At 37.9% G+C, this 15,112-nt stretch overlaps 1 protein-coding gene across 1 annotated transcript; it reads left to right on the top strand.

Moving 5' to 3' along the window:
* Positions 1–493: 493 nt before the first annotated feature.
* On the top strand, positions 494–14,818 carry LOC122333678 (integrin alpha-5-like; the record flags this gene model as incomplete). The annotated part of the gene is made up of 14 exons (XM_043231378.1): positions 494–707; positions 793–838; positions 1,061–1,174; positions 2,467–2,522; positions 3,171–3,328; positions 4,116–4,253; positions 6,956–7,023; positions 8,489–8,636; positions 9,081–9,173; positions 10,709–10,788; positions 11,424–11,504; positions 11,637–11,742; positions 12,526–12,684; positions 14,157–14,818. Coding segments are annotated over 14 exons (1,671 nt in total), but the record flags the coding sequence as incomplete, so codon positions are not given.
* Between the last annotated feature and the right edge of the window lie 294 nt (positions 14,819–15,112).

The following is a 15,112-nucleotide window of genomic DNA, read 5'->3' as shown; positions in this document are numbered from 1 at the left end:
TATAAAGCTTACATTTACTGTTGTCTAATGCTGGTGTTCTTTTATTATCATGAAGATACTAATTAATTTTATTCTTAGTTTAAAAAGGCATGTTTTTGTTGTCTTTGTTTATTTTGGTACATCAAGATGATATTTCAGAAAGTAGTTTTTTGTCTATTTCTTTTTTCGGTTAACTTTTATTTAATTTCAAGTAACACAAAGGTTTTAATTCATTTTAGTTTCAGTTTTTAAGGTTCACTAGTCAACAATACTCACTTGAGTTAAATCTTTTAAAACACAAATAATGTGATAACATTGTTAAATGTAATCTTAAAATTAATATTCATCTTTATACTGTATATTTACTTGTATTTATATCAATCACATTTAATTTATCTGTTATTTAAAAATGTTTTTTAGAAGATTTTTTTGGGGGGACTTAGACTAAATAATATAGACCTTTTAATATCTGCTGTTTATCAGTTATCACCTATAACACCCCTAATTCTGCAATGTTTTCTTAACAGATGTGGCCATAAGTTGTCCATTTGGTGGGGAAAACAAACAGGGACTGGTGCTCATCTATAATGGACATGCTGGAGGACTCAGGGAAAAGCCCTCTCAGGTGATCGCTGGTCAGTGGGCTTCTGCCACACCATCAGCTCTACCTGCCAGTTTTGGTTACTCCCTTCGTGGAGGCAAAGACCTGGATAATAATGGCTACCCAGGTGAGGACACCTAGCCTTTCTAGCTACCACTGCCATTGCTGCTGAATTCTAGTCTGATACCAAGTTTTTTTTTTGGTTCTTGCAGATCTTATTGTTGGTGCATTTGGTGCAGACACTGCCGTTCTTTACAGGTCAGTCACAGACATAAAGTTCAGATTAATGGCTCCTAAAAATGAAGCTTTACCATCACAAGAATAAATTTCCTTTTAAATTATGTTAAAATAAATCTTTCAAATTTTAATGTATCACAATATTACTATCTTTTAAAAGCAGCCTTTGTGAGCATAAGTGAATTTATTCTAAACGTCTTTAAAAATCTTGTCGACTTCGTCTGGATATTATGCCATTCTCAGGTCTCGTCCTATTGTGAACACCAGCGCTACCTTGACTGTCTATCCAACTATGATTAATCCAGAGGAGAAGGTTTGCACCATAAGCCGTGGAAACGAAACTCTGCAAGTGTCCTGGTATGTCTGCCATCTTGGTTCAACCAGAATTTGTTGCATTTCAGCTCCAGGATTTTTTTTTAGACTGTTTATCCAAATCGTAACCATTCAGCACGCAATAATATGGAAAAAGATCTTTCACATTTAATATAATTTAAATGGCATTGAAGTGCATTTATATAGGAATTAAAAAAAATCTAATTTAGTAGATTAAGCTTACTTCATTACATCCACAGTTGGGCTTTGTATGTCAAGCTGGACATATGGAAGGGTGTAGTTATGCTGTCAGCGAAGGCTTTTCCAAATGGTTTGGACACGCTATGCTGGTTGAGGGTGAGCCAAGAAGGTGGAGAAAAGCATGAAATGCCCTTTTCCCAACTCCATGACGTGCGTTTTTTAAATATGCGTCCTATCTGTGGAGGAAAAAGGAAACTCCGCTGGGCTGGTCACTCTCTAACGTGAAGTGTCAGTGTCCCTGACTCTTCTGTTTTATACAGGGAAAGTTTGTATACGTATGTGTTGATTACAAGTCGTTGCCTAGACACAGGGACTTTTGGGAGAAATTAGAAGCAAGAGAGAGAGGGAGAAAGGGATCTAGCAGTGGCTTTGAATGAGATATTGTTTGGTGGAGGAACACAGCTGGGAAACATCAGGACGCACTGAGCTGCACATGCATGTGAGCTCACACACACACACACACACACACAGACAGATGTATACTAAGGCTTAGAAACACATGGGAACACACTGCGTTTATTGCACAGGTCAGATGTAGTCTGGATTGTGATTTTTTTTTTTTTGTGGATTGTGACTCCCCTTCTGTGTCTTTCTTTATTTTTTGTGTTTTGTTTTGAATTCTTCTATGTCTTCTGTTACTTTTTTAGGAGGTTTTTCAGCTCTTTCTAAAATCGTAATAATGGCTAATGAACAATTAGTTTGTTATCGCAGAAATAAGTTGCAATTTTAAAGATATTAAGATGGTAGACAGTTTATCCATAATATTTGTTGATATTGCTGCTTTTACTATATTTTCTATCAAATAAATGCATTCTTGGTTAGACATTTTTAAGAAAGAGTATTGTACATCGGTTTCCAGCAGACATGATCCTTAACTGTCCTGTTTGGAAACATCTTCACATGTGTTGTGTGATCCATTATATACACTCATCCTTCCTTCTGTCAAGCATTATAGCCTGAGGAAACAATAATAGCAAATTTGTCATAGCCAAATAGATGCAACCAATGTGTTTCTAATGCTTCTTTGTAATAAATCCACTTCATCTCTCATCGTTTGTCTGCTCTGCTTCCTACAGTGTCAACTTGAGCTTCTGCCTCTCAGCCAATGGGAAGCACCTACCAAATCATCTCGGTAAGCCACATCTGCTCCTCTTTACTCACCTGTTGATCCCCTTCGCAGATAGTATTTTAGTACACCCTAACAATCACCTGTATCAATGTGGCGATCATTTATTCTAAGACTTTTGCTTCACAACCTAAAATAAATCTGGTTTTAGGCATCTAAAAGATTCTTTGTGTTTCCCCTTCCATCCATAAGCCGTTCTTTGTCCATACTCAACCTTTACAATGCATTTATTCAGTAATTACTTCCCTCTATTTCCCCCTGGGCTAATGATAGCACCATATGCCATGCCATTAGAGGCCTAGACTATGTGCGAAGAATAACACCTACTGCACACGCTCAGATAACTGAGCACAGGTGCCCGACATACATCTGAACGGCATGCAAATTCCTTCATGCCCAAGTCACGACTTTCTATCAAAAGCGTTATGGCTTTTCTTATAGCCATTCTCTTCAGGTGTTGGATGCTGATAAAAACTAAATGTTTGGAAGAAGTCTTTACTCTTGCCAAAGCACAAAGTTCAGACCTACTCAACAGGCTTTGAGATTTAGTGCTGTGTCAGCTTGGCTCCATCCTGCACCTGTATGCTGGAGCCAACGTGAAGGCATCATGCCCATAACTTTCTAAATATATCAGACAATGTGTGTTTTTTGTAGAGTTTAATGTTGAAGTTCAGCTGGACCGGCTGAAACAGCAGCAGAAGGGGGCCGTACGGAGAGCTTTGTTTTTAGACACCCAGCTTCCCGCTCTGCAGAGGACTCTGACTGTGCCAAATGGAGACAGAGTCTGCAGTGACACCAAGATCTTCTTGCGGGTGAGTTTGAGATTACCTACAAAAGCAGGACATTAATGTGCACAAAATAGCAGGGTTTCAAGATTCAACACTTGGCAAATTTTTCAAAGGATTTCATGTGACTTGCAAAGAAATTACTTGGTTTGGCTAAATAGTATATGAAGAGTTCCTTTGCAAAAACAGATAACTTTGATAGCTTTTTTTAAAATATCGTAAAATCATATTTTTTAAATTGTGCATTCCATTAATCTCAATTTTAGGTTATTTTGAGATAAAAAATACTAACTGCACAATAAAACTCAATGAAAACACAATAAAATAATAAACATGATTTTTTGAAAATTAAGACGATATATATTTTTTACCTCATCAAAGATGAATTAGAATACACATCTGAATCCAAAAACAGACTTTTTAAAATGGAAGAAATTTTTCTAATAATAAAACGCATAAATATTTTTCTAATAATAAACTCATACACCGTATCTAAAAGGTGAATATAAAATAATGTGGCATTCAATATTCATTGTTTAGTGTAAGTTTTGAGGAAGGGAATTGTGAGCCAGTGAGAATTTAACAGTAGGCGGGGCTAGCCATTGGAAACCTTGAGGGGAAAAATAACCTGCATCTTTTCAGTTAGTTAGTTTTCCATTTCTTAGTACAAGATAAGTGTTAAAAGTGAAGATAAGTAAGATAAGTGTTGCAACAGATGCCAAAAATGCAGCAAAGGATTAAGAGTGTCGTTTCGTCCTGCTTTCTGACCTTTCTCACAAACTCCCGCTCTGTTTTCCTCTCTGTTGGAGTGTAGGATGAGAAGGACTTCAGGGATAAGCTGTCGCCTATATTTGTTGCTTTCAACTTCAGCCTAAACCCTCAAGCCGCGGCAGACAGATACGACCTGCGACCCATCCTCAACTACCAGACAGCAGAGCTCATCGAACAGAAAGTATGTGCATCCGCTAGATATCCCGCAATTGCATTATGTAAACATTCGGTTTTGCACCGAGCGGTAGGTTATTCTCCTCCTTTATGAAGAGGTCTTCTAAACATACTTCTGGGATGTTCTCCAAATTCTCTGGAAAGCCATTTGAGAGCTGAGGGAAATGTGTAGAGTGTACAGTAGAGAACTTTTCGCTGTCCCACCAGGAGTAGCTTTCTGGGCTCTGTGGAAACTCCGCTGTGGAGGTGTGTGCGTGTATGGAGGGTTAATAGATTTAGTTTTTTTCCGGGCGGTTTCTCGCAAGACATATGCCGTCTGTTTAGGTTTAGCTTTTTGGGTGGCAGTTTTCTCTCAGTAGTGACTGAGCCCGTGCCGAACACATGGGCCGCACTGACCATATGCTGTAACATTCTAATCAGAGGTCTTGGTAAGCAGATTGCTTATCAAAGCCAAAAAACTAAGTGGAAGCCCTTTTATGCATGATAAATATGAACGCCCATTATAAAGGAAGGGAAAAATCATTTAAAAACCTAGTTCAAAACATGTGCCAAGTTTTCAGAAAGTTGCCTTGTGTCCACATCTGTGTTATGCTGTTTTAAATTATACAATAAAAAAACAAATCCTCTTAATCTTCTTTTTGTAAATTTGCACAGGTTTTACAAAGGACAAATTTATAAAAAAATATTCAATGTAAAATGTAAGTTCAATGTATCTTTTAAAATGTATTTTTTAAATATTATATAAATATAAAAAATGTTTACTAAATATTATGGTGTTACTAAAATATATTTTTTACAGAGTATTAATATTACATAAGTATACACTACTTACAGCCATTTATAACAATAGTGACTTTTAAGGACTTTCTTTTCAAGAACTAATGGAGTAAATGAATAATTCTGGAATGGGAAAGCTTATTTGTTGTCTTTATTTTCAGATGACTTTAGGTGTAAGGCTCTGAATTTATCTTGCTCATAGATTGAGATGTTTTGGACCTCCTTTTATAAATGTTGTTAGTGATCCCGCCTGGCGCCCTCCGGTTTGCTGACCCAATCATGCTGTTTGCAGACCTTGACACTTCCGTAAACACTTTATGGTGGTTTTGGCTGTGGATCAGCTTGGACATATGCTCATGTCACCCTCTCTTGTATCTCCACTTGGGCTTTTAATTGTTTGGTTGCTCCAGCGAACCCAAACAGCCCTCTCCAGGAGGTTCAGTGCGGCCCGATACAGAGCTATGGAAAGGGGTGGCCGCCCTCATCGGTTGTAATTAGAGCTCAGCGACTGCTAATTACAGGGAAGCCACTTTGCCCTTTCTAATCTCCCTTATTCTATTTTCTTATGCTCATCGTCATGTTGCGTCATCCTCGCACATGTTGCAAATACAGCGTCAGGTGGTAGCAATTAGCCGCGGCACCACTTTCCCCTTTTCTTTAAATCTTAGAGTCATTCATAAATTGTATTTAGATTCTCTCTCATTAATGTGTGTGCGCTTTATGTGATGTGTATATTTATATTTGTCTGTGTGGTGAGAGTTGGGTGGTGTCGCGTGCAGCTAGCATGCGGTTCACGGTCGGCAGCCTCTGATGTGGATGGTGGTGGCGTATAGAACAGCCTTATGGGTACAACCATAGCTCTTTATCCCTTCAAGTGAGCTCTATATGTTTTTTGAAGCCCGTACACATCTGCTTTTTAACCCAGGATTCCTTTAGCAGTGTTTACCAATATAAAATGTATCATTTCGTTGGCTGAGGGTTGATGTTTACTGTTGTAGTCTCTGAGCACTACATAGTCAAGCGCTAACACGCGCTAACTAAACGCACTGTTTATAATGCAGCCGGCCGCTGCTGTCTGTTGTTTACAAATATCTATAAGTGTTTTGCTTGGATTTTTAAAAAAATTTTTTTTAAAAAAGAAGCTATTTCTTAGTGTAAGACTTTTGAAGTTTCTAGCAATTTGTAAGTATGTAAAGGTTTATTGGATTCTTTTTTTCTGTGTAAGCTACCTAGCGATGTTTAGCCGTTATATTGGTTATGGGAAGTGTAAATAAAAGTATGCTTATTATAGGACAGTGATGTCTGAATGACATTAGAGACACTGGATTGCAGGCGGTATCCTGCATATGATTAAGACAGTTTTGAATCTCAGACAGTTTCCTTTTTTAGATCATTGTTCGTAAACGAATGCTTTACTTTCTATTTTTACCCTTTAAATCAACATGAAATTGAAATTGACCCTGTTTAAGATCTGAGGGACATTCCTGGACTTAATATAAATTATGTTTGTTTGTTTATGCATTTAAGTACTCTAAAAATATTGTTATTAATAAATTTTTTGCTGAATTTTCAAAAAAAAAAAAAAGTAAATAGCAAATAACATGAAAGATGATGCCAAACTTTTTTCTTTTCAATACATTTATGCATGCATTACATACACAAAATACACTACATTTTAAATGTATTCTTATATAAATGAATAGATGTCGAAATGAATAGATATCTGTATTTGCATATAACTGTAGATCTCTCTGGCTTTATTTTGGTATGTAATGCCCGCCATTCACTATTCTGTCAATTCCTGAAATATTAAATCAGGTCCCAGGAGATTTTTTTCACGTATAAGATGATTCTGAATCTAAAATAGGTCGCAAATTAATGAATATAATCTTTCAGTAACTTACGTTAACATTTTTCTGGCTTGTGTTCTAGGCCCAGATTTTATTGGACTGCGGAGAGGACAACATCTGCGTCCCTGACCTGAAACTCTCTGTGCACGGGTAAGATGATTAGCAAGGAATGCAAAAAATAAATAAAAGCCTGGGTTTAGTGTGCTTTTTGCAAAGTTTGCAATAAAGTCACATATAAAGTAAAACTATTTTAGACACGAGCAAAAAGTAATGGCTATTCCAGCTACTGTTTATTTTGGATATTTGGATAAATATTTGTTATGAGTCACAGCTTTTAGAAAGTTTGGACAGAGTGTTCCCAGGTGAGATTAGCGACACACACACATGGACAGATACACAGGAAAAAAACAGGAAGGAGGGCTATGCAACAGGTGCTGGGATTGGCTGACTTGGCTGGCTTGTTGAGAAAAAAAAACTGCATAGATGGCGTGGATAAGTTTGGAAAATTTGGATATAACTGTGGCCCCCTTTTCCCTGCAGTTACAACGGCAGTTTCCTGCAGTTGATTTCTAAAATCTGTGCGCATTTTCTGTCTCTTTTATACACGGATTTGTTTGTATTTGTTGTTATCCTTCGACTGTCTTACCAGAAACCTTACAGATTTGTTGCGTTTGTCTTAGGTCACATGTTTATTAAACCGTGGACGGTAATAATTTTCTCCACAGAGTGATTCAGATTGTTTTGTCGTTCAACAAGCAGAGAGGATAGCATTTCTTGGAAATTCACTCGAGGGGTTATTCTTTAGGAGAAAATGTGAAAATACATCAGAGATGCCTCGGACAACATAGCTGCACTTTAGCATCTGCATCCCAGGTCCAGGTTGCTGTCAAATGAACTTGCGCTAAATCATTTCCATGCGCTTATTTGAACTTCCCAGTGATCATTTGTTGCATTTGGATTAACCACTGAATGCAAATCATGACCTCCTTATGACTTGAACCCAGCCTCACGTGTGCCATTTGGAGGGGTTTGCTATGAAAGTAAAGCAAGCTATGGCTTTCACATAGGTTCGAGTCCCCCGTCAACCGAGTGCCAGCGTTTGAATTCAGTACGTACCGCTTCCCTAGCATGGCTTTATGAGGCCAGGCGGTAATTGGAAGCGTCTGTGTGGCCCTCGCATGGAATTTCTCATTGTGTCTGAGATGTAGAGAGAAAATAAAGGGGGAGGGAACGCGAACAAATAGAAAAAAGAGAACACTGCGGAATGTTTCACAGTCTTTGTCGTTGCATGTTCAACTTTATAGCTGCAATGGAAATTAGGGGTTTTTAATAGGAAATGTGTGTACAGTGTTGGTGGAAGGGCTTCCTGTTGGAAAGATCTGAGTGATATTTACTGCTAGATCAGCAGAATTACATATGGGCAGTGTCCTGTATGCTTAATGGCACTTGACTGCTAGTTTCAAAAGTACTAGACCATTTTAAAATGTCCTGTGCTGGTAATGTATTGACACGGGAAAACGGTGTTTGTTTCTGAAAGTGCGATTTGTTGATTTGCTTGAAACTATAGAAGGTAAATTCGCCGCTAATGCTTGACTTTTGCGTTTTGGTTTCGCAGGGACAGGAAGGAAGTGTACATGGGCGATGACAACTCTCTGACCCTGACTTTTAACGCGAAGAATGACGGAGGCGGAGCTTACGAAGCAGAGCTGTATGTGGTCTTGCCACCAGAGGCCGACTACAGTGGAATAGCCCGCAATAACGAGGTGAGATATGGAGACCCTCCCTCCAGGTGCTGCCTATTACATGGACGTGTGCCAGACCCCGTCCATTAACTCCTACATGTGTTCAGCATTTCAGCTGAGAAAGACCTTTGTTCTGTTACTTTGATACTCCAGCGAAGACGTGTTTTTTATTAATGGAGACATGTGATGAGAAATCCTGTAGTGAGGCAAAAATCTAGATTACTTCACAAATTTAAGAAGGGGTAGTTCTTACAGGATTATGGGTATCAAACAGGGTCTGGTTTTAATTAATTGCTAACTCTGTGTGGGGATGATTTGGCACAAAAAAATGTAACATTCAGCAGTAGTGCCACAACTATTTTTAACAGGTCAAAACACGAGTCAGGGGTGTGAGTTATCACTGTGTGTGTGTGTGTGTGTGTGTTTCCCAAAATTTATTGCCCTTTTTTCCATTTCTCTGGACAGAGCCTGACCCAACTGACCTGCAGTTATGAGACGGAAAATCAGACCCGTTACCTCAGCTGTGACCTGGGCAACCCCATGAAATCAGGCACAAGCGTAAGCACCTAACTATTTTAAACTATTCTGTTTGTGCTTATTTATACACTTGAGTGACTTTGGGTTTCACATCGAGCTGATTTAAAACACCTTGAATACTAAAATTGTGATTTGAAGAGTGAAATTCGAAATTCGAAATAGAAGAGTCTTGTGAATCATGGATAAGTAAATTAATTTATAAAACTCTCAATCTATTGCTCTGTTTTACATAACTGTTTTAAGTAGTTATAGTAAAGCTCATTTTTTCCCTTGGCTAGAAATTGTGGGTACAGCTTTCTGTATGGTTAGGATTAGGGTTGGTTTAGGATTACTTGCATGTAACTTTGCATAACATATGCATAACTATTATGAGAGTACGTACATGTAACGTGTAACAAGACTTTTTAAAATCTGTCAACTGAAATTGCATTTTGTGTGTGCAATCTCTATAAAAATGGAAAATCTGATTACTGACATCTTAACATTTAAAAAAACAGGCCTCCAGCAACAATTATTGTGTCTTGTTAGTCACATAACCTTTATTAGTCATCTAACCCGTATCAGTCAGCTCGTAGTGCTGTCTGGGGGGCTTGTTAAGGGCTGTGCTGGATCATGTTTGGACAGGCATGAAGTGATGCAGGAAGTGACAGTCATTTTGGCTCTGCCTCCTTAGAGAGTGGAATTCCCCTCTCTAAAATGCCACTGTGTGGAGGTGGTGGGACCTGTGTTTTTTTTTAATGTGTCTGAAGAGATGGAATATAATTGAGTGACTGTTCAAACTGCTCCCTTTCAATATGTGTTTCCAGACACCCCTGCCTGTTTTTTAGTTAGCTGCTCTCATTAGTTCAGGGCAGGTTATTTGGGTGTTTTATTCACCGATTTTATTATTAATGCTGTTATTTTTGAATTCCAGGACCACCTAAGTGGTTCCTCCTAACAACCGGCCTGTATCTATAATAGTATCTCATGCAATGAGAAATTCATAAGTTACAACACACACACACGTTCATAAACAAACACACCCCGAACTCTCACAGAATGAGTGCCGAGAGCCACTCGCATGGGGTCTTTTTGCCAGAGTTTGTGTGCGTGCGGTGGGAGCATAAAACCACAATTATAAAAGGGAGGCTGGAACTCCCATGCAGTCTGGGCCTGGGTAGGTGACTTCAGCATTTTAGGGTAGTAACTAAATGGAGTGCTTTTGACAGTGCACCTAAACATGACATCACTAGATGAATGAGAGAGGATACGTTTTAGTGTTTCCACTTGTGTTTTTTGGATGGAATACAGGAAAGAACATTCCAGTAACTTCAACATCTTTTCCGTTGCTATGGTAGTGCATTATGGGGGATTTGTGTGTTTAGAAAATCCTCTGGTGTAATTCTTAAAAAGCTGAATTTCAGAATTGTGGCGCTGCTAATATCGATGGACTACTTTACGAGAAACTGCTTGCATTTCTCTCATTTTTGGGTTGTTTAAATGAATTAATAAATGAATGAAATGTACTTTTATATGTACTTCAGTGACCTTTTATTTATTTAAAATTGTATTTTCAGTTATGGGCTGGACTGAGATTTACAGTACCACGTCTGAAGGACACACACAAATTTGTGCAATTTGACCTGCAGATCCGTAGGTATGAAACTTGAAACCATGTTTTTTTCTATTGATTTTTGCTTTGTGTTTTGTTTTTGTTGTTTTTTATATAATAGCAAACCTGAATAACTGCTTAGTGCTTTTACATAGGAAAATATCACGGTAACATGTTTTAGGCATTTTATCATTTAGGGTTATTGTTATTTTACATGTACTTACTATTAAAATAACAATACATTTTGTATAATTACTTGCAAGTAACCCTGAACAAAACCCTAAACCTAACCTTAACCATAGAGTTAGTACATGTAGTTATTTAATATTACCTAGTACCTAAATTATTACTATAATTATACTATAACAAGTGTAACCAAAGTTGAGGAACAAAATTGTTTCTTGTTTTTTTTAAAAAAGGATATGTATAGAGAAATATATAAAAAGTGTAAAGAAATATATTTAAAGGAAATCTTATATAAAGAATTGCCTATAAAATTTGATTGATTTATTATTTATTTGTTTATTTAAAAATGTATTTCATATACATAAACTTTTACTTATATGTGAGACTATTATTGTTCCTGATATATCATGCATCTTTAATATATTGGCTAGGTTAGTTGCACATGTGGGTCTTTGGTATGCTCTCTAATAATCTCTCCGTCTCTCAATCTGCAGTAAGAATGAGAATAACTCCCAGAGTGAAGTCGTCCCCTATAAGTTGGAGGTGGTGGTCCAGTCAGATGTTATTCTGCAGGGGTGAGTTCACATGCAGAACCCATTTATAAGCACTTCACAAGACCACTGCTCTTCTGGAACTCTCACTAGGAAGCTTTCCCTGTTCCTCCACTTCTCTCATTTTCCCGTCTCTCTTTTTCTCTCATTTTACAGTGTCTCCCGACCAGACAAGGTCTTCTTTCCCCCACCGAACTGGAAGTTGACCAAGAATGTTATGGTTGAACAGGATGTCGGACCCTCCGTCCAGCACACTTACGAGGTAAAGACCTTGTCTCAATCTTTCAGTTGGGCTTGAAGTCAGAGAGGCCTGTCATTGATAGAGCAAAAACTATAAATCCCTGTGGTGTAATTATGGGATGTATGGTTGCCTAGCAACTAGCAGTTAAATTTGCAATGTTTTAAATGTTAGCCCTGCCTGCTTTTTGGAGCTAGATACTAATTTGTGATACTAACTAGATACTAATTTTAGTAAAAAAATTCATTCATTCATTCATTCATTCAATGTATGCATTTAAATATAAAAATTTAACCAGCAATAAAATACACTGTCAATGCAACACCATAGAGAAATGTTTCTTCGTTGAAAATGTTTTTGTTTGCTATTTGTGATGTTTGCATTGTTCAATCAGAGATTTTTATTTTATTTTGTTTTATTATTTTTAAACACACAAGTCACTAAATCCATTTCATGTTGGTTAGTTCTGCTAATTGCTGCTTGCAGTGTATGACACAGACTTTCTGTTAGGTCTTTGCTGATGAGTCACATGTAGAGGTTGTCATGGAGAATCTCCAAAAGTTTCACAGCGGTCTTAAAATAGCACAAGGCATCAAGCCATCCTTTTAGGATGACCAGAGAGTACAGAAACACCTGTGGAGTTACTTTTCCAGCATGATTTAATCCTTTGGTTGTGATGATGTAATCATGAAAATGACAAGGCAGCAAACTTGATTTTAAACCGAAGGGTTTGAGTTGGATTATTATGACATAACATAGATTTTTGATTTATATCCCTGCCTTTCTCTGTCTGTTTCTCCCTCTCAGCTGGTGAACAACGGGCCGAGCCGCATCAGTCACACTTTACTGGAGCTCAAATGCCCCATGAGGCTTCAAAGTAACAAGTTAATTTACCCGCTGGAGGTTACGACGGAGGGCCCCGTTAACTGCACCACCCACAACATAGTCAACCCCTTGAACCTCAAGGTAAGATGCTGTGGGTTAACTGCAGGGCAGAGATTTAATCCAAGTACGAACTGAGCAAATAATTAAGACTGGGGTGCTATCTGCAATTATGTGAACGACTTTGATCTGTGAGGATTTTCTTTTAAAGCACTGTTTATTGGCTCTATGTTTTAACCCATAATGAAAATTTATTCTAATTTAGTAACTTAATGTATAATATTATAGAAATATCACATGATCTAAAATAAATATTTCATGTAATTTGCTAAATGAACATTTAGGTTTTTTTTTTTTTGCACAATTTCTTATTAATGTTATGAGGAAAATAATATGCAAAAAATGAGCGTTTTTATACCATAGCAAAATATTTTTTTTGCCAATTCTAATTATTTTGTTCATTTTAATACAAATAATATAATTGCATTAAATTGTACAAAAATATGAATTTGAGAATAATGACAATTACATTAAAAGGCCTGAGCACATTACAATAATGATGATTTGAAGATAAACATGTTGAATTGTAACAAAAATAACAAAAAGCTGTGAGTGAAATATATTGCTGAAAATTGACCCAGACATATTCTTGATGGGTTATTTCCCAAGTTATTCCTCCAGGGATGTGAAACCTATTGTAATTTCTGCAGTAAAGACATAAGACTCGCAAGCAGTCATGTGAGCAGAGAACAGATGTCCGTCAGAACATCACGAATCGTTTTGAGAGATCAAACTTTAGGGACATCCGCTGTCAGTAACACCCAGTCAAATACGTATGCCCAACACATGCCCATACAACCCATCCATCTATATTTCCTAATATGTCCTTTCTTAGAGCCCACCCTGTCCCTCGCTTAGCCCCACCCAAGGGCATTAAAGCAGCCTTTGATCCTCCTGCCGTACCCTCATCTCAATCTGCTCCCTTCATGCTTCACGTCCCACTGCTGTCTATATAAACACAGCCATCAGCTCAATCAGAGCTCTTACTAAAAGACCCCTTCTCTCCATCTCACTCGAGGGTTATACAAATGATCTGAAAAAGTGTGAGTCACATGCTATAAAAGAATAAATCTAAACATCTATTGATTATTCTGTATGTTATAATGGTTTGTATACCACTCTCTGATGGACAGCCTCGCCGAATCTGGATGATTCGTAACCCAAAACTGCTGTTACATCTGGAAATCTGCAGAATTTCTCCCCTAAGTGGTTGTTTGTTCAGTTTCTCATGCCGCTTAGGGCGTGTTCCTTGGTTTTGTGGAGTGGATGGGTCTACACAATGGAGAAGTTGAGTAAAATTCAGACATCTGTTGCAAAATGCCCCTCGCGTCCCGCACAGCACGTCCCTCCCATTGAGCTCATGGATGAATGTCCGCGTTGAGTCAGAGGGCGTCAGTACAGACTGAACCGTGATGTCAGAGTCCACAGTGTCCAAAAGGGTGGTGAGTTTCCACTCAATGTTCTGTTTCCTTTCCCCTCTCTCTCTTTCTCTGTAGCTCCAGCAGTCTTCTACCGATCAGCCTCCTTTAAGAGACGCGGCCCACGAACACCACATTGAGAAGAGGGAAACGCACAAGGGCGAGCTGTCTCAGCTGACCAATCTGGTGAGATTTCTTCAAACTGTAGGTTATGATAAAAAGACAAAACCCAGTCTCCAAGTGAGTGAAGCATTTGTTCAGTGCTTACATAGGGACAACGTTGTCTGAAATTGAACCTCATGATTTGAAACACCCTGCATAGACAGTATCTCAAATATTATGTTTGTGCGAAGTTTGCTCATGAAAGCTAATAGAAAAACCCTCCTAAAACATCTTAAACCACCATGGTCTTAATTGTCTCATTAGATTGGTCAGGCTGATCTGTTGGATGGTTTCAGAGGGGTTTTGGACACTTTTCAGCTGGCCATTCTGGGAGACCATCTTAAGACAGTTAAGACCAGCAAACCATCTTAGGTTGGTTTCAGGTCAGAAGGAAACTCTAATGTGCAAAAGCATGCATAAATGTGACCCTGGTCCACAAAGTGCCAATTTTTCGAAATTGAGATTTATGCATCATCTGAAATTTGGAATTTGAGGGTGCAAAAAAACCCCTAAATACTCAGGACCTTTAAATCTGTCCAAATGAAGTTCTTAACAATACTAATTTAGGTTTTAATGTATTTATGGTAGGAAATTTACAAAATATCTTCATGGAACATCTTAAACATCTTAAAGATCTTTACTTAATATCCGTATTTTTGACTATTGCTACAAATATAACCCAGTGACTTAAGACCAGGTCAAGGGTCACAAATATTTGTTAAAAAGGTAAATATGAATGGAAAAAAAATAGATGAGTGGAAAAAGAAAGAGAACTTACAAGAAAGAGAAAGCATTCTTCCTGGAAAGTTGTGTGTTTTGTTTCAAAAACTGGCGGTAAACAATATGGGGTTGGGGGGAAAACTGTATTTAAT

This window comes from Puntigrus tetrazona, unplaced genomic scaffold, assembly GCF_018831695.1.
Source record: "Puntigrus tetrazona isolate hp1 unplaced genomic scaffold, ASM1883169v1 S000000340, whole genome shotgun sequence".
Taxonomy (NCBI): Eukaryota; Metazoa; Chordata; class Actinopteri; order Cypriniformes; family Cyprinidae; genus Puntigrus; species Puntigrus tetrazona.
The sequence above is the reverse complement of the archived record's forward strand: the minus strand, read 5'-3'. Positions and strand labels throughout refer to the sequence as shown.